We start from the raw sequence: 19,326 nt of genomic DNA on the forward strand, positions 1-19,326 counted from the left end.
GACCGGTGCTGTGAGCAGATCGTTCCAGGGCAGCTGAGATGAATAATTTCTCGCCAGTTAAACTCGATAATCGTCACACAGAACCAACCTTTACAGTCCAGTCCTGATTACAATAGCATGCCACATGTATTTACCTAGCCGGTCTAGAACTACGCTCATTGTAGAACGTAATCCTAACCACTTTTAGTATCAGTTGCGATGCAATGACACAGTGTTAAAACAATAGTTAGTAGAGACATTGCAGCAGAGACGAGGAGCTGCCGTTAGCCCTACAAACACAGAACACAGAGATTGGCCAGAGGGCTGACACAGATCCCCAGTACAGTATCTGCCAGTGCTATTTTCTCCCTGATCTGGTCCGAGGCATTGGTCTAAGTCCTGGGATGAAGACTGGGCTGTAGTGAAGTCCTTAAGAGCGACAAACAGCCGTCTGTCTAAGCCTTATTTTAACCTCTGGAGCTCTGCTATCTCTCTTGAACTGGACTCTTTTTAGCCTGGTCCCACATCTGTCTCTTCTGTCTTGACAGATCTGGGACCAGGCTAGACTGCTATAGAGCCCATGGTGCCTATACACGTTCACCTCTGACCTGTAGTGCAGTCATAGAGGCTTTTAAAAGAATGAGTGAAAGGTCTACCCCTCTAACCAGTCTATCATTTCCATTGGATTTACCGCCCCCTTGAAGACGTCATTACCTGTAAAGCGCTGGTCCTTCATAATCCTCCTGCCCCTCTACCCTGACAGACAGTCTATCTATCCTCTAAGTTGTGTTGTTTGGTCTCAAAGCTACCGTCAATCTGACACCCTTTAGGCCTGGCTGATAACCTGTGCCCGAGGGAGGTGGAAATGTGAGTGGCCCTGCTGAGGCTGCGTAGTGGGCCACTGTGTGGTTGAATGTAGAGCAGTGCAGCCAGCCAGGATAAAAGGCCTCCCCAGGACTGTTTGATGCTGCAGCATTCTGCTGCCATGCGGTCATAGCCAAAGAGGAAACCACCTTTTCTTTCCACTGACTAACAGAGGGCATTTGTTTAACCCAACGTCATTACATTGAGACCCTTGTCATGTGCTCTTCATCTATAAACAGCGCTGATTGTTGTTTAATTTTTTTTACCTTGGATATAATCAATACATTTTACTGGTAGGTTGCTGTCTAGAGTCATGGCTTAGTTAGCAGGGCTATGACGATAGCAGCGTCATTTTTTTTCAAGGTAAAAAGGAAAACACAAAGCAGACAAACTCTTTGGTCCTTTAAAAACCTGTTGTAATATCAAATATTGTGTGCTATTGCTTGGGACATAAATAAATATCACTCTAGATTAGAACATAATGATGTTTGTTTCCAACATTAGGGCGGTTTTCCTGAATAAGTAAAATCCACTTTGTGAAGGCTAAGTGGGTGCATCCCGCCCGCCGTCCTGCCTCGCCAGATAAAAGCCAGACAGCGGTTCGGACTGCTCTGCAGCCTGCCTACCAGTCAACCAGTCGCTGCTCTTTATGGTTCCTTCCAAAATGGCACTCTATTCCCTATGTAGTGCAGTAATTGTCCAGAGCCCATAGGACTCAGATCATAAGTAGTGTACTATGTAGGGATTGGGGAACAGGGTTTCATTTGGGATGCAGCTATGTCTTCTTTGTATCCCCACTGCAGTCAGAACATGGGAGCAGGCTGTGAAACATATCTGTGTCAACATCAGGAGAGACAGGAAAATCATCAGAAACGCCCAGCCCAGGCCTTAGAAAAGTGTTGAAAGCGTCATCATCACCTGATCACTGTCAGCCGTTCCTTCTTGTGTCCTGTATTCTGTTATGCATTTTGGGTAAGGCATCACGTGTCACTCCTTGCTTGACAATACATTAAAATCCAGGTGAGAATTGGATTAGGTGAGAAATGAACTCATTCTGTTGCCAGAATTCAGAAGTTCCTAATTTTGCTGGAATGTGTTATAGTTGAATAAGAAAAATGAAGGAACACTGTCATGATCACACGAGCCCAGCATGTTGTTTACCTTGTAGGCCTTTAGGTCATTAGAGCTGTTCGTTATGGGAAAGAATGCTGCTGTGTCGTGGTCAGAATCCTGTCAAAGCTTGTGCCTGCAGCACTGAGAGGAGTCGACATAGAGCATTCTCTGTTGCTTTTGGGGAGTGGCACACAGGCAGTGTTCTATGATTCAGTGGGCAGAACTTCTGGCTTGGATACTGGAACAGAGAAGGACATGGCTTGCATCCCAAATGGCACCCTATTACCCATGTAGTGCACAAAAGTAATGCACTATATAGGAAAGGGTGGAATTTGATATGCACCCATGGCTCTTTCACCATACTGGTCAGACTAACCCAGTAACATAGCTAGCCAGGTCACAAGGCTGTGTTCCCCTAGAGACTGTCACAACACAGCATTCTCAGAAAGCTTGATTCCTTCATCGACGACCCTGGAACACAGTCTAGGCCTATGTTCATTCCTGAGCCTACTAAATGTTTGGTGTTGTTCTAAGTCGTTTTGCAGTCGTGCAGTATTGTGAAGCTACAGTGCTGCACACATGCTGGCATTGTCCTGAAAACTTCGAGCTGGCGTTAAAGTATTTGTTCGGAATCCAATCCACACTAAGGATGCGTCCCAAATGGCACTTTATTCCCTGGTCAAAAGCCCTGGTTAAAAGTAATGCAAAGTACTGCATGGGGAATAGGGTGCCCAATACAGTCTCATAGCAAAACACATTATATGTTACTTTTTGTTAGGCCTACTGTTTGTAATAGCGGTTGTACAATATAATACAGTATCCTACATCTTGGTCGCATTTGACCCGTTTAGTATGATATACTGTAATACGTTAGACTACTTCAGTATGATATGCTACATTCAACTGCTTGAGTATGATATGCTGCGTTAGGTTAGGGGTTAGGGTTAGGAGTAAGGTCAAAGGGTTAAGGTTAGGGTTTGGGGAAGGGTTAGCTAACATGCTAAGTAGTTAAAAAGTAGCTAAAAAATATAGTAGGTGCTACTTAGCTGAAATGCTAAAGTTGTCCATGATGAGATTCGGGACGGATTTTAGTCAAATATAATACGTTTGGCTCTCTGAGACCAGGCTGGGGTGCCATTTGACATACCACATACTGTACAGCCTACAGTCCTCTCTTCTATGAAACCAGTACAGAACGTACAGTTACTGTAGATACGGTGTAGTTTGCCCTGTAGTGAGAATCATGTAAGCATTCAATCTGTCTCCCTATACGGTGTTTCAATCTTCTCAACAGTGCTCATTTTCCTCAAGAAAATTGCTTTCCGCTCTAGATACCACGTTTAAAGTTAATGTCCGTGTTCACTGTTCAGGTCAAAGTAATAACCATTTACCAGATACTGTAGCAGTCATTTGTAGCTGTCTTCAAAGATATGACATGATGAAAGTGGATAACATCTTTCATTATAAAGTATCAATTATTGCCTTGCTCTGGAAATGTCAGTTAGAACCAGTTCAAAAGAATGTCTTTTGGCTAGTTTTTTTTTGCTGCTGTGAATGAGTGTGCTGTTGTGTTTTACTAGGAAACTGTACTCCTCATGGACAAGCATTTATTAGCTGTTGAGCAGCTTCCAATTTTCTGCTTTTTAGCCATTGGACATTCCTCTTCTGCTGATAATATCTGAGTCGCTGAGATAGATTCACTGTTTGTCAACTCTCATCAATCTTAAATTCCAATTGGTAATTATTTTCTTAGATTTTATTTGCAAGTGTTTATGCTTAGTTAACCTCTTAGAAAACAACTTGAACTATTGATATTATACTAATTGTGTCTGTCATTTTCTACTCATTTTATTACAATGAAAAGCTGAATGAGAGTATTAGCTAGATGAGAACACTTAAAACGTTAAGCTGTTTGCACTTCAGTAGCCTTACTATTCAGTGCTTAGTTAACTATGGTTGGCAGGAAACACACAAAGCTAAAGCCTACCCCACAATATGCATGTCCTCTCTGCATTAGTGTACAGAAATGGCTAGTCTTATTGTTTACCAGTGCAATGGAGCAGGCTGATGCCCTCCTAGTGAGAATGCTCTCCATAAGCTTAGAAGACAAGGAGCTGTTTTTTGCTTGACTTCCTAAATGAGATGAGTTTAAATGAAATGACTGTGTTTGTGGTGCACTCAGTAGTAGTTCCACTCTGTTTGGGCTCATCACGCCCTATAGATTTCCTAGAGTTCCTCGGAGTTCTGTTTATTTTTTTTTCTCTGTTACTCAAAGGCATGTTTTCTTTTTCCTTTTAGTTTCTGGACATAAACTGGACAGGCCTCACAAATATGCTGGACATTCCAGGCTTGAAGTAAGTGACTACTGCAAACCCTGCTTCTTATTACTGTTGTGGTGTGGAACTGGCCTGGCCTACAATATAAGTGTTTTTAGGGAAAAGTCTTGGTATTGGTCTATTCAGAGGGCATGGTCTACAGTTACTGGACATATTAATTGTATACTTGGCCCGCAACCCAAATGGCAACCTCTACAAGTATTGCGCTACGTACAGTGCCTTCAGAAAGTATTCACACCTTGACTTATTCCACAGTTTGTTGTTACAGCCTGAATTTAAAATGTTGTGTCACTGGCCTACACACAATACCCCATCATGTCAAAGTGGAATCGTGTATTTAGACATTTTTACAAATTGAATTAAAAATGAAAAGCTGAAATGTCTTGAGTCAATAAGTATTCAACTCTTTTGTTATGGCATACCTACATGCGTATCTGGAGTAAAAATGTGCCTAACAAGTCGCATAAAGTTGCATACGTGATTTTGAATGACTACCACATCTCTCTACCCCACACATACAATTATCTAAGTTCCCTTAGTCGAGCAGTGAATTTCAAACACAGATTAAACTACAAAGGCCATGGAGGTTTTTCCAATGCATCGCAAAGAAGGGCACCTATTTGTAGATTAGGTCAAAAAAGAAAAAAAGATGACATTGAATATCCCCTTGAGCACGGTGAAGTTATTAATTACACTTTGGATGATGTATCAATACACCCAGTCAGTACAAAGATACAGGCATCCTTCCTAACTCAGTTGCCAAAGAGTAAGGAAACCGCTCAGGGATTTCACCATGAGGTCAATAAACAGTTAGAGTTTAATGGCTGTTATCGGAGAAAACTGAGGATGGATCAACAACTGTCGTGTATTTACTATCATTAACTGAAGACTTATAGTTTTTTTAACAAAGATTCTCTGTAATTAGTATTACGCGATTAGACTGATTAAACATGTAAATGTAATTAACTAGGAAGTTGGGGCACTAAGGAAAAATAGTCAGATTTACAAAGTTATCATTTCCTAAAATAACTTTTCAAATATTGTATCTGACCAATTAGTCTTCGAATTAATGAATTATTTACTTAACCTCACGTTAGTCTCATTCCAAATGAACCCAGTCTTCACTATGAGTCATCCATACATCAATTGTCTTAAATAATGTATTTATTACTAACTAAGTAATTCACAGAAATGCATAAACAAACAGTAAATATGGTTACATGAAATGATAGGAGAATGTGCCCTAGTGGGCTAAACTGGCATGGCGGCTTGTTAGACAAAAGGGGAAGTGGGGGCGGCTTGTTAGACAAAAGGGGAAGTGGGGGGCGACTAAGTCACTACAGAGTGATAATTATAACAATTGAAATGCTAATCCTTTACACATGAACGCTCACACATTCGGGAACAATTGCAATCAATATATATATATTTTAGTGTGTCGTCTTTAGTGTGTCGCTCGCTCAGTGTGTCGTCTTGATCGCTGGTGAAAAGTTTGTTTCTTTTGTAGAATTGTCCATCTCTCTCCCTCTATTGGTTGTGGTTAGAGGGATAGTTCAGAGTGTCATTCATTAGTTTCTTTATAGAATGGATGTTTCGGCGGTTGTCGTTCTTTGCGTTCAATGATACTGTATTCCTAGCTGCAGACTAGTAATTCATATCAAAGACTTGTTCTTATTCTGTCGGTATTGATAGTCTACGAGTTTAACCATGTGGTTTGGTTAAAAGATTCAGCAATGGTCTACAACCTTTGTCCTCCTAATGGAGAAAAACATGGTCTGCAACCTTTAGCCATCTCTTAATTGAGGTAAGCTTGGTCTGCTGATCGAAAACCCGAGTGGTGTTTTTATTCAGAAGGGCAGAAAAGGGCTGTCCCAGGATGTCTGACCCTAACTGGGCTCAGGGGCGGTCCTCTGATTTAGTTCAAATCAAAAGGGAATTGTATTTTTACATTTACATTTACATTTAAGTCATTTAGCAGACGCTCTTATCCAGAGCGACTTACAAATTGGTGCATTCACCTTATGACATCCAGTGGAACAGCCACTTTACAATAGTGCATCTAAATATTTTAAGGGGGGGGGGTGAGAAGGATTACTTTATCCTATCCTAGGTATTCCTTAAAGAGGTGGGGTTTCAGGTGTCTCCGGAAGGTGGTGATTGACTCCGCTATCCTGGGGTCGTGAGGGAGTTTGTTCCACCATTGGGGAGCCAGAGCAGCGAACAGTTTTGACTGGGCTGAGCTGATTTCAGTGGTAGGGAAATCCAGAGGTGGATGAACGAATTTGGGTGTATTTTTCTTCATTAAACAGTCCAAAATCATTTTACACAATTATACAAACAGTATCATACTCAATCATTCATCTTATACAACAATTAGATGTAAACTTAATATCTGAGGCTATTATATAAACAGCGTTATGGTAATGTGGCCACACCGTCTCCCATGAGCTTCCCCAAGTTGTGACAAATGGACCAGTTCGTAGCTGGATTCTTCATCAATCTTTTTTACTTTCTCCTGAACATGAAATTTGTTCGTACCTCAAGTTCTGTGAGGTGGAAGGAATTCCTTTGTTCTCCATGAAAATCTACTCTCTCTATACTGTGTGTCCATGATGAGATCCTCAGGAATTTACGACGTCTCTCTGACCACAGCAACCTAGTTGAAGGAGGCAAGAGGGAGGGAGGCAGGGAGAGGGGGATGGGGCTTGCTATATACAAAGAGGCCAACGTTATGACACATTGTAGTTACTCCACACTACTAACCTAAATGACAGAGTGAAAAGAAGGAAGCATAAAGAGAATAAAACTATTCCAAAACATACATCCTGTTTGCAACAAGGCACTAAAACTGCAAAAAATGTGGCAAAGAAATTAACTTTATGTCCAGAATACAGTTATGTTTGCGGCCAACACATCACTGAGTATCACTCTTCATATTTGTAAGCATGGTAAAAGAAAGGTCATATCTACTCAGTTGCACAAAATTTGTCTTCCGCATTTAACCAACCCCTCTGAATCGGAGAGGTGTGGGGGGCTGCCTCAATCAACGTCCTCGTCCTTGATGCCCGGGGAGCAGTTGTTGGGAGGGTTTAACTGCCTTGCTCAAGGATAGAATGGCATATTTTCCCATCTTACTGCCCAAGGATTCGAACAAGCAACCTTTCGGTTACTGTCCCTATGCTCTAAGCGCAAGGCTACCTGCCACATCATGTTTTGGATATGCTTGTCATCACCAAGGACTATAGAGTTTAGGATGAAAAGAAACAGAATAGAGCTAAATTCTAGAGGGAAACCTGGTTTGTGGTGCAGTGGCCTAAGGCACTGCATCTTTGTGCAAGAGGCATCACTACCGCTGCTGGTTTGAATCCAGGTTGTATCACATCCGGCTGTGATTGGAAGTCCCTTAGGTCGGGGCACTATTGGCTCAGCGTCGTCCGGGTTTGCCCGGGGTAGGCCGTCATTGTAAATATGAATTTGTTCTTAACTGACTTGCCTAGTTAAATAAAGGTTACACATGTTTTTTTTATACACTGGAGTTGCTTACCAAGATGACATTGAATGTTCCTGAGTAGCCTAGTTAGTTTTGTACAAATATTGTACAATCCAGGTGTGCAAAGCTCTAAGGTTGTGTCTACACCTGACACATGCATGTGACTTCTGCTATCAGAATACAAAGATCGTATTGAAAAGACGGGTTGTGGTCTGATTGTGTTCAGATCTGGCTTGACCACTTCAGAGGTGGTCGGGGATGCATTGTGTGCAGATTTTTCCTCAGTTTGCACACAATCAGGCTACCGAACGCGCGTACAGTGGGCGACGTCATCAGCACTCCTCCCACAAGTCTCCAGAAAAGATGTGTTTTGGGACCGAGAGACACCTTTTCCTTCTAACGTTGGAGTAAGTACATTCCTAGTATGTGGGGACCTGTTTGCTGGCCTCATAAATGCTAGCCAGCTAGCTAATATTTAGAAAAACAATTTTTAGTTGTGTTATCATATTTAGCCTATTCCACCGTTTTGTGGAATGCATACTGGCATTTGAATATAGTGTGGGAACGGACACAATGTGGACACGAATGTAAATGTAGATACAGGACGTGTTCGGAATTCCATGATCAGAACTCTATCAGAATACAAAAGCTGCATGAACTTTCAAGTATAGACACACAGCCTCATAGACTTACTTAGAAAGTCTCACTGCTGTATTCGCTGCCCAAGGTGATTCTAACATGTATTGACTCAGGGGTGTGAATACTTAATGTAAATGAGATTTCTGTATTTCATTTTCAATGAACTTTCACAAAATTCTAAGAACATGTTTCCACTTTGTCATTACAGGGTATTGTGTGTAGATGGGTAAAAAAAAGAATGTGGAATAAGTGAAAGGGTATGATACACAGCTTATCAGTCCAAATAGGCTAATATATTAGAGGCAACCTTTTTAATGTGTTACTTACCAGGGATGAAGGGAGGAGGAGGGGAAGGTATCTATATCATGTAGTTCATTGTGCCAGTGAAAGGCTAAAAGCTGATTTGGCTTAATAGGCTGTTTTGATTCAGCACTGGGCTGGCTCCTGTGCCAGGCATGAAAACAGCTCTGTCCCTCCTGTGACGACAACCAGGGTTGCGTCTCAAATGACAGCCTATATCCTTAAAAATTGCACTACTTTTAACCGGGGCCTAGAATAGGGTAGCATTTGGGACACAAACGAGGCAAGACAAACAGACAGGAGGAAACATGAACATGAAGGCCTAATTGTTGTGGAGAGAGGGCCAGGTGGCAGCTTTTAGGGCCGGGAGGGAGGGAGGGAGGGAGGGAGTGATGGTGGTGCTGGTGAGGTATGAATGTCAACACTCTCACCATTTTTAGGAAGTGGGTGTGTGTGGTAATAAACCATGGTAGGTATAAATGGCTAACACAGGCTGATCCACTCTTTCAGACCGAGCTGAAATCTGTGGGAGATGTGGAGGGGGAATGGTCATCGTGGCTCTCTCTGGGTGTGTTCCAAATGACAGCCTATTCCCTATATACAGTAGAGCACTACTTTTGACCAGGACCCATAGAGAATAGGGTACCATTTGGAATGTATGTAGCCCCTGTTGCTGTGTGTTAGAAGTAGTCGTACGCCACTGTGAGTCACAGCGCCATGAGGTCATGCATTAGCAGCTCTAAGCAAGGCAGCAATGTGGTGGATGGTGTGCTACTAGAGGAAAAGTAGCTATCACATAAACTCCCTTACAAATGTATTTGGACAGTGAAGCTAACATGTTTAATTGTGTGCAAGGGATATGGGACCAAATACTAAACTTTTGTCCAAATACTTGTGACTTTTTTAAATGATGGGACTAGATGCATGCATAAAGTGCTTTAATTTCTAAACGGTAAAACCAATATGTATGAACATACTCATTACCCTAAAATGAAACCTGTACTGTCACCTAAAATGAAACATTCTATCTCAAATCTAAAATGCTGGAGTATACAGTCGTGGCCAAAAGTTTTGAGAATGACACAAATATTAATTTTCATAAAGTCTGCTGCCTCAGTTTGTATGATGGCAATTTGCATATACTCCATCATGTTATGAAGAGTGATCAGATGAATTGAAATTAATTGCAGAGTCGCTCTTTGCCATGCAAATGACCTGAATCCCCCAAAAACATTTCCACTGCATTTCAGCCCTGCCACAAAAGGACCAGCTGACATCATGTCAGTGATTCTCTCGTTAACACAGGTGTGAGTGTTGACGAGGACAAGGCTGGAGATCACTCTGTCATGCTGATTGAGTTTGAACAACAGGCTAGAAGCTTCAAAAGGAGGGTGGTGCTTGGAATCATTGTTCTTCCTCTGTCAACCACGGTTACCTGCAAGGAAACACGTGCCGTCATTATTGCTTTGCACAAAAAGGGCTTCACAGGCAAGGATATTGCTGCCAGTAAGATTGCACCTAAATCAACCATTTATCGGATCATCAAGAACTTCAAGGAGAGCGGTTCAATTGTTGTGAAGAAGGCTTCAGGGCGCCCAAGAAAGTCCAGCAAGCGCCAGGACCGTCTCCTTAAGTTGATTCAGCTGCAGGATCGGGGCACCACCAGTACAGAGTTTGCTCAGGAATAGCAGCAGGCAGGTGTGAGTGCATCTGCACGCACAGTGAGGCAAAGACTTTTGGAGGATGGCCTGGTGTCAAGAAGGGCAGCAAAGAAGCCACTTCTCTCCAGGAATAACACCAGGGACAGACTGATATTCTGCAAAAGGTACAGGGATTGGACTGCTGAGGACTGGGGAAAAGTCATTTTCTCTGAATCCCCTTTCCGATTGTTTGGGGCATCCAGAAAAAAGCTTGTCCGGAGAAGACAAGGTGAGTGCTACCATCAGTCCTGCGTCATGCCAACAGTTAAGCATCCTGAGACCATTCATGTGTGGGGTTGCTTCTCAGCCAAGGGAGTGGGCTCATTCACAATTTTGCCTAAGAACACAGCCATGTATAAAGAATGGTACCAACACATCCTCCGAGAGCAACTTCTCCCAACCATCCAGGAACAGTTTGGTGACGAACAATGCCTTTTCCAGCATGATGGAGCACCTTGCCATAAGGCAAAAGTGATAACTAAGTGGCTCGGGGAACAAAACATCGATATTTTGGGTCCATGGCCAGGAAACTCCCCAGACCTTAATCCCATTGAGAACTTGTGGTCAATCCTCAAGAGGCAGGTGGGCAAACAAAAACCCACAAATTCTGACAAACTCCAATAATTGATTGTGCAAAAATGGGCTGCCATCAGTCAGGATGTGTCCCAGAAGTTAATTGACAGACTGCCAGGGCAGATGGCAGAGGTCTTGAAAAAGAAGGGTCAACAATGCAAATATTAACTCTTTGCATCAACTTAATTGAATTGTCAATAAAAGCCTTTGACACTTATGAAATGCTTGTAATTCTACTTCAGTATTCCATAGTAACATCTGACAAAAATATCTAAAGACACTGAAGCGGCAAACTTTGTGAAAATTATTCTTTGTCATTTGTGTCATTCACGACTGTAGAGCCAAATACTGTATACAATTTTAGCTTCCCTGTCCAAATACATATGGAGGGGAGTGTACTGTACATCCACTACTATACCCCAATAGCGTTCTCATATGGGGGAGTTTTAACCTGTTACACCCGTGGGAATTGACCTGTATGGACAGGGCTAAATGGAAATGTTTCCAACAGTAGAAATATGAACAGCGTACGCATGGTAGCAATTGAAAAGAAACAGTTTGGAGGTTATGGGAAAATGATTGGACCAACGTTGAGGTCACAACAGTTCACCTGACACAAGACTGAATCCAAACACGACAATGTTGATTTTATGTGCATTTTACTTTTACTGTACTTTTCGCCGCATTTGTTGATGACTAAATCTGAAAATACTCTGGATACATTCAGTAACATGATAAAAAATTCCTGGAGAATTTGGTAGCTGCAATCCAAAACTGGTCCATTTATAAATTGCAATATGGGTCAGGTGGGCATCATTTGAAAGCTTGTTCTATTGCCAACATGACTAGCTAAGTTATAAATGAGTGCATTCAGGTGTGCCGCGGTGAATTCTCTTCACAACAGACAAACGGGCTCATTCTGTTCAGAACAACCCAGGGTTTGACGCCATGTCATCTTGTAACTGTACAGCAAACAGTGATCAGAAACATTAATACTGTACTATGAGTTTTATGATATGGAAATGTGAAATGCACATTTTAATTCACGTGTGTTTGGCTTGCTTGTATGACGTCAAAGCTGTATTTATTACAATTGCCATCTTTCAAAATACATTGATTCCTTTTTAATTTACAGCATTTCCCTCACTCATTTGGCAAAAGTTGCCCCATTAGCAGGAGGGATGGGGCAACTTCTTGACCCGTGTGGTGCTCAAGTTCAGAACGGTTCAGAACAGCTGTCAGTCAAAACCCATACAGCACTGTGAAGCGCAGACCCTGAATGCTGACATCATTCATAGAATGTTACTATACAGCCACTGCGTTTCAATTTAGGCGCGTTTCAATTTAGGCGCGTGTCAATGCCATTTTCAACCAGTATACATACGGGTACAGGTGTAAATGGCTACCTATAAAACTTATCTGCAAGTTATATATATATATATATTTTGTAACCTTTATTTAACTAGGCAAGTCAGTTAAGAACAAATTCTTATTTTCAATGGTGGCCTAGGAACAGTGGGTTAAGTTCCTTGTTCAGGGGCAGAACAACATATTTTTACCTTGTCAGCTCGGGGATTCGATCTTGCAACCTTTCGGTTACTGGCCCAACGCTCCAACCACTAGGCTACCTGCCGCTCCAATGCTCACTTATGTCAAACAAAATTGGGGTCAAATAAAAACAAAGACCAGTGGGAAACGTCAATACAGTTGTCCAGGTCATTCTCCCTGGAACATACTGTTAGAAGTGACCAACACGCCACACATACAGGATTGTCATTGTAGTGCAGTGGGCCATCCAGAAATTTGAATGGGGCCATTTGAATATACTTCATTCAATGAAGAGACATGTATAGGCCTGCATGGCTGTGGTGGTTTGGTAGATAATGTGCCCTGATCAAGGTCCACAACTAAACAAATGAGTATGGTGTCTGGTGTGTCATTTTTGTTTTGGTATGAGACATTGTGGGTTTGAGAGACTCTGCCCTGTGAAATGTAGCCTTCCTCGTTTTACAGGTTTGAAGGATACACCAGTGTGTGGGTGGTGAACCTGAAACCTGCCCAACCCTGCCTTACTCCGAGCTTTTTGTGTGGGTGTGTGTGTGTGTGTGTATGGTGTTTACAGACAGAGAGGGGGGGTTCTGTGTACAGGGCTCAGGTTTCCTCTGGTGGGATTTGCATCTCCTTCTGAAACAGCAGGTACCTCCGGTCACCCGAGTGTTTGTGTAGTGTGTGTGTTGTGTAGTGTGTGTTTTGTGTAGTGTGTGTTTTGCTTTCTGGGAATGGAAGTTGTTGCTCCCACTCCCTCAACACACACACACACACACGCTCGGCGTCTAAAAAGTTCAATTATAGTTTTGCTGAGCTTTTCCTACAAATGGACGAAAAAGAAAGTACTGAGCGCAAAATGCATAGTCACTTACATTTGTTACTAATTAGCTTTGTTGAAAAAGTATAGCAGCTGAACACCAGCAATGAATGAATTCCTTCTGCAGATAAACTGACGTGAAGGCTGGCCTCCACATATTTCCGATACACACGTTCTCACCAAAAACAACCTTTTATAGACGTAACAGAATATTGTAACCTAAGAGGAGTTTTGAGGAAGGGAACAATTCAACCCAGCTCTGAGGGACTAACACCCAACTGAGGGAATTCTCCATTCACTACAATGCTGCCATCTAGTGGGCATTAGAGAAACTGAACATTGAGTCTGGTTTGGATTCATCCTTTATAATAAGCTTCATCTTGGCTCTGGTTGAAATACATGTAGGCCTTGTTTAACTTGTGGTTGGGTTGCTCTCTAGAGTTCAGAGTGACAGTGCCCTTGGCTTCTGCTGTCACACATCGACTGAATCCCAAATGGCACCCTTTATCCTATATAGCACACTCATTTTGATCCAGCCCCACAGGGCTCTGGTCAAAAGTAGTGCACTATAGGGAATAGGGTGCCAGTTGGGACACTGACATATTGACCCCTACCCCTACACTCCACCTGCCAATAGAAGACCAGAATTGAATTGTATTTGCCCGCCAATCTGCTGACAGAACTGTGATGATCCCTGTGCTGGCCTGTACACTGCTGTGTAGCCTCTTCTGCTTGGCTATCAGTCTCGAAAGTCACCAGATCACTTTTAAGTGTCAGCGCTACAGGGCTACAAGACACTGAGTAGTGCACTATATAGGGAATAGATTGATTTTTGGTTGAAACGGGATGGAGGTATAATGAGCCTAACTAGATGATTTTTTTTTCTATCTGTGTCTCCTGTCCTGTGTGTGTTATAGCCTGTGTCTCTTTATCCCCCGTTAGTGGCCTGTGTGATAACCTGATCCAGGACATCATCTACAGCTACCTGGTCCTGCCTAACCGCATTACCATTCCTCTGGTGGGAGAGGCTCAGCTCTCTCAGCTTCGCTTCCCAATACCTAAGGTAGGGAGGGACGGACAATTCCCACTAATCACACACACTACACTGAGTCTGAAAGCAAGACACACATTCCACTGTATGAAGCCAAACCTGATTAACGAATCGACAAATTTCCCACTGTTGTTTTGCTATGTTGAAATGCAATCCATCCCTTATGGCATTATTGAATTCCAATGTTGTTAAATGTAATATATTAAATCACTATGAGATATGTATGAACTCAGTGATGTTGATCTCGCTCTCCTCCCAGGGCGTCCTGAGGATTCACTTCCTAGAGGCCCAGGACCTGTTAGCTAAGGATGTGTTCCTGGGAGGGATAATAAAGGGCAAGTCAGACCCGTACGGGGTCCTTCACATCGGCAACCAGCTGTTTCGGAGCAAGGTGATCAAGAAGACCGTCAATCCCAAGTGGCACGAAGTCTATGAGGTAGAGAGAACATTTTTAAACGTCCACAAAGTGGTTCAAGAAGATTTCCTAAGATAATTGTTATGTTGGGAAATATTTATTTGGTCTTTGACAGTGCGAGAGAGAATGGAGTGGGTGGGTTGTCTGACATGAACCACATTCCAGTACATTACCAATATGTTGTCCTGTATGCAACTGAGAAGAACTGTAATCACGCCTGTGTGAATGTGACCTTCAGGCTATGGTGTATGAAAACTCAGGACCACAGAACCTGGAGATAGAGCTGTTTGATGAGGACACTGACCAGGATGATTTCTTAGGAAGGTAAGTGATGCATCCTAATCCAAAGCCATCAAAATCACTTGAACGTCATGCATGATTTCTGCTGTAGCACATAAAGCTATCATGTATCAGCCACTCTCTCCAGTGAACTCACAGCATGTGTATATTTGCCTTGCAGGTTATTGATAGATATCGCTGAACTTCAGAAGGAAGAGAAAGTTGACGAGGCAATGTGTATTTTGTTTTGACTCCTTTCTCAATAGAAACACTCAATTGTAAATATATGTGATCATCCAGCACACTGAATTCCTTCTGTTCCGTTCCAGTGGTTTGTCTTGGAGGAAGGGGATACCGGAAAGCTGCACTTAAAACTGGAGTGGCTGTCTCTGCTTCCCACTCGTGAAAATCTTGATCAGGTACCGCCTTTTATCTACTTAGCACCCCATTCCCTATATGGTGCAATATTTCTGACCAGGACCCATATGGAGTAGGGTGCCATTTGGGACACAGTTAGATCAGTCTGTGTGTTAATGAGTTTTCAGGCCTTCAGCTATAAGACACTTAACATGAACAGGTCTACATATTCCTCTATCCCCCGGAGAGAGAGTGGATTAAACATGTAGATTAGAGGGATAGATCAGGGAATCCACGAGGGACTGCTCACCCTGTTTGAGCTCTGTAGTTCTTATTCTTATTGAGCTCTGTAGTTCCATCCGTCCACTCCACAGGAGGTTGGTGGCACCTTAATTGGGGAGAACGGGCTCGTGGTAATAGCTGGAACGGAATGGGTGGAATGGCATCAAATCCATCAAACGCATGGTTTCCAAGTGTTTGGTGCCTTCCATTTGCTCCGTTCCAGACATTATTATGTCCACTCATAGATCCCTGTAACACCAAATGGTACCCTGTTCCCTATATAGTGAATTACTTCAGACCAGGGCCTATAGGGTTTTAGTCAAAAGTAGTGCACCAAATAGGGAATCGTGTACCATTTGGGACACAAACTGTGTTTCTCCAGTCCATTATGTCAGTGCTGATGAGACACATCGTTCTATGAGACACATCATTCTATGTTTGACCAACAGAACAGATTTCTCTTAATACAGTATATTGGACTAGTGTTCTGTCTAGGGGGAGTACATCAAGCTGTCTCACACTACAGTAACTACTGTGCTGACTATTTACTCTGTCCGTGTCCTCTCCCGCTCTCTCCCAGGTGCTGACCAGCAACAAGGTTGATAAAGGACAGGCTAATGCTGACCTGTCGTCTGCCCTGCTGGTGGTCTTCCTGGACTCGGCAAGGAGCCTCTCTGTAAGTCACTCCACCTGTGGTAAAGTCACTAGAAGAATAGGAAAAAGCACAAGAGCTACTGCATGCTTAAGATTGATGAGCCGTTCTGCTTGGGCTAATGTGTAGTAGAGAAAAACATCACGCCGTTATGGGACCGTTATAGAACTCGGATGGGGAAACACACTACATTGCCTTCCTGTATCTCTGCACAACTTATTTGACCTGCTAGTTATGAGATGGCCATGTCACGTTTTCTGCTGGCCACAAAACATGATACTTTATTGTGCCAGTCTACCAGTCATGAGACGGTATGAACCACCCAGTTCACCCCAGCTTCTCCCACCTGCCTCCTCTTCCTCTGACTGCTCTCCTTCTTGATCTCCTTCCCTTCCCCTCTCATGATCATGTTCATATCCTCTACCTCTCTTCCCTCAGTCTGGTCACTCACACTAATAGTCTGCCAAAGTGATACATTATTGTACCTCTCAAGTTGTCTTTCTATTACACCTGTGAAATAACATCATTGGTTTTGGCTCTATTTGCATAAATGCATCGCATAGGCAAACCCTGCTTCACACGTCTCTTTTTAGACTCCTTCTCTTTGCTTTCTTCTCTCTGTTTCCCCCCTCCCCTGAAGAGTGTGTTCAAGGGGAACTTGGGTTCTGGCTACTTTAAAAGAGCGGAGAGCTTCGGGCCTAGTCTTTAGTGAGAATACTGCCTCTCTCTATATGTGAGTCCTCTGGCATATTGCATCCTAGTTTCATTTTGCCACAGTGGGATTTTTTTGGTACTGACGATTGAAACTACTTGTGGCCAATGAGCATGTTGATTGTCATATGACTGATTTATGACTGATTTATGCATGAATGCATAAGTAACCCACGGACACTAGAGAAGCTTTAACTAAGTTTATTCTTCCCAAAGGTTCTGTTCAGCTGAAAACAGACAGCTAAAGACTTCAGACTTCACGGTTTATATACATCCCACTTAAAACACTCCGTCTCTCCAATCATTACTTTATGCCCAAGAGAAAGAAGGTAACCAGATACTAACCCTGATTACTCCCTTAAGGGGAACTGACCTCACCCGTCACTTCCTAATCCACAGACATCCATCTGTCTTCCCTATATCAACACAATCGCTCTCCTCTCCTCCATCAAACACATTCCAAAGCCTTCTGGCTTTTTACAGACTCTTTTTCTATTTAACGCTTCGTCTCTATCATTGATTGAATATCTCAATGTTCAAAGTTTAGCCGATTCCAACACAGTAATGCTGTCAGTCATGATTATGGGCATGCCTTGTATAAGATATCTAAACAAAAGAAAGGGGCTTGTTAGCCAGACCTCTCTGTGGATTGCTTTCCCTCCGTCCCGCTCACCCAGCCATTCCTAGCCCGTTGGTGAGTTGTTGCCTCGGCAACAAACACTCTCACTAGAGGGCAGCATTTGATCGTCTCCACAGTTTACATGGGACTCTCACCCTGCCCAGCCTCTCTTAAAGTCCAGACATAATTGATCTCAGAGCATCTCCCGACTCCAATATCCTCTAAACGCACACCTCCCAAATCAAATAAAACCACAGTTCTTAGTCTAAGATCCTTTAAACTCAGCCTGTCATCATTGCCATGACTTGTCAAGACCAGTGGTGGCTGGTACCACTTTAAATCGGAGGATGATCTCATTGTAATGGATGGAATGGAATAAATGGAATGTTTAGCGAACACTTCGAACACATTACTCTGAGCCGTCCTCACCTCACCAGCCACCATTGATGCTAACTATGTAGTCAACAACAAGAATGTAATTTGTAACAACACAGAATGAATAGGTAATATTATACAGAATGCAAGGATGTTATGCAAAGTACTGAATGTAATGCTTCACTCTGGATAAACATTTAATTTGTACTGTAGATTAATTTGTTGCTAGAAATTATATCTGTTGTATAAAAGTATTAATCAAGAGATTGACTCTATTCCATTTACCCATCGAGATAATACAGTATCTGGAATGACATAGATGTACACTAAACAAAAATAAACGCAACATGCGTTACAGTTCATATAAAGGAAATCCATCAATTGAAATAAATAAATGAGGCCCTAATCTATGGATTTGACATGACCTGGGAATGCAGATACGGGGTGTGGATCAGAAAACCAGTCAGTATCTGGTGTGACCACTATTTGCCTCATGCAGCACGACACATCTCCTTCGCATAATGTTGATCAAGCTGTTTATTATGGCCGGTGGGATGTTGTCCCACTCCTCTTCAAAGCTTTTTGCGAAGTTGCTGGATATTGACAGAAACTGGAACACACTGTTGTAGACATCGATCCAGAGCATCCCAAACTTGCTCAATGAGTGACATGGTGAGTATGCAGGCCATTGAAGAACTGGGACATTTTCAGCCTCCAGGAATTGTGTGAAGATCTGTGCGATATGGGGCTGTGCATTATCATGCTGAAACATGAGGTTATGGCAGTGGATGAATGGCAGGACAATGGGCCTCAGGATCTTATCACAGTATCTCTGTGCATTCAATTTGCCATCGACGCAATTGTGTCAGTTGTCCATGGCTTATGCCTGCCCATACCATAACCCCGCCTCCAAACTCCTGCCCATACCATAACCCCGCCTCCAAACTCCTGCCCATACCATAACCCCGCCTCCACACTCCTGCCCATACCATAACCCTGTCTCCAAACTCCTGTCACAACATTGACAATAAACCGCTCAAGACCCTGGTGAGGACGTAGATGAGCTTCCCTGAAACGGTTTCTGACAGTTTCATCAGATGTTTGGGTGGCTGGTCTCAAGACGATTCCGCAAGTGAAGAAGCCTGATTTGAAGCTCCTGGATTGGGATGGTTTCACGTGGTCTGCTGTTGTGAGGCCGGTTTTATGGTAGAGAAATGAGCGTTAAA

General features: G+C 42.8%; 1 protein-coding gene across 2 annotated transcripts in view; it reads left to right on the forward strand.

Annotated features, from left to right (window-relative positions):
- LOC124009592 (extended synaptotagmin-2-like) overlaps positions 1–19,326 on the forward strand; it is a 54,832-nt gene that overhangs the window by 19,425 nt on the left and 16,081 nt on the right. For both annotated transcript variants that reach the window (XM_046321528.1, XM_046321529.1), the window contains exons 8-14: positions 4,255–4,310; positions 14,302–14,422; positions 14,670–14,846; positions 15,064–15,149; positions 15,286–15,334; positions 15,434–15,523; positions 16,324–16,419. In XM_046321528.1, the coding sequence (XP_046177484.1) occupies positions 4,255–4,310; positions 14,302–14,422; positions 14,670–14,846; positions 15,064–15,149; positions 15,286–15,334; positions 15,434–15,523; positions 16,324–16,419 (675 nt within the window). The remainder of the gene's footprint in view (positions 1–4,254; positions 4,311–14,301; positions 14,423–14,669; positions 14,847–15,063; positions 15,150–15,285; positions 15,335–15,433; positions 15,524–16,323; positions 16,420–19,326) is intronic.

The sequence above is a fragment of the Oncorhynchus gorbuscha genome, linkage group LG22 (assembly GCF_021184085.1).
Source record: "Oncorhynchus gorbuscha isolate QuinsamMale2020 ecotype Even-year linkage group LG22, OgorEven_v1.0, whole genome shotgun sequence".
Lineage (NCBI taxonomy): Eukaryota > Metazoa > Chordata > Actinopteri > Salmoniformes > Salmonidae > Oncorhynchus > Oncorhynchus gorbuscha.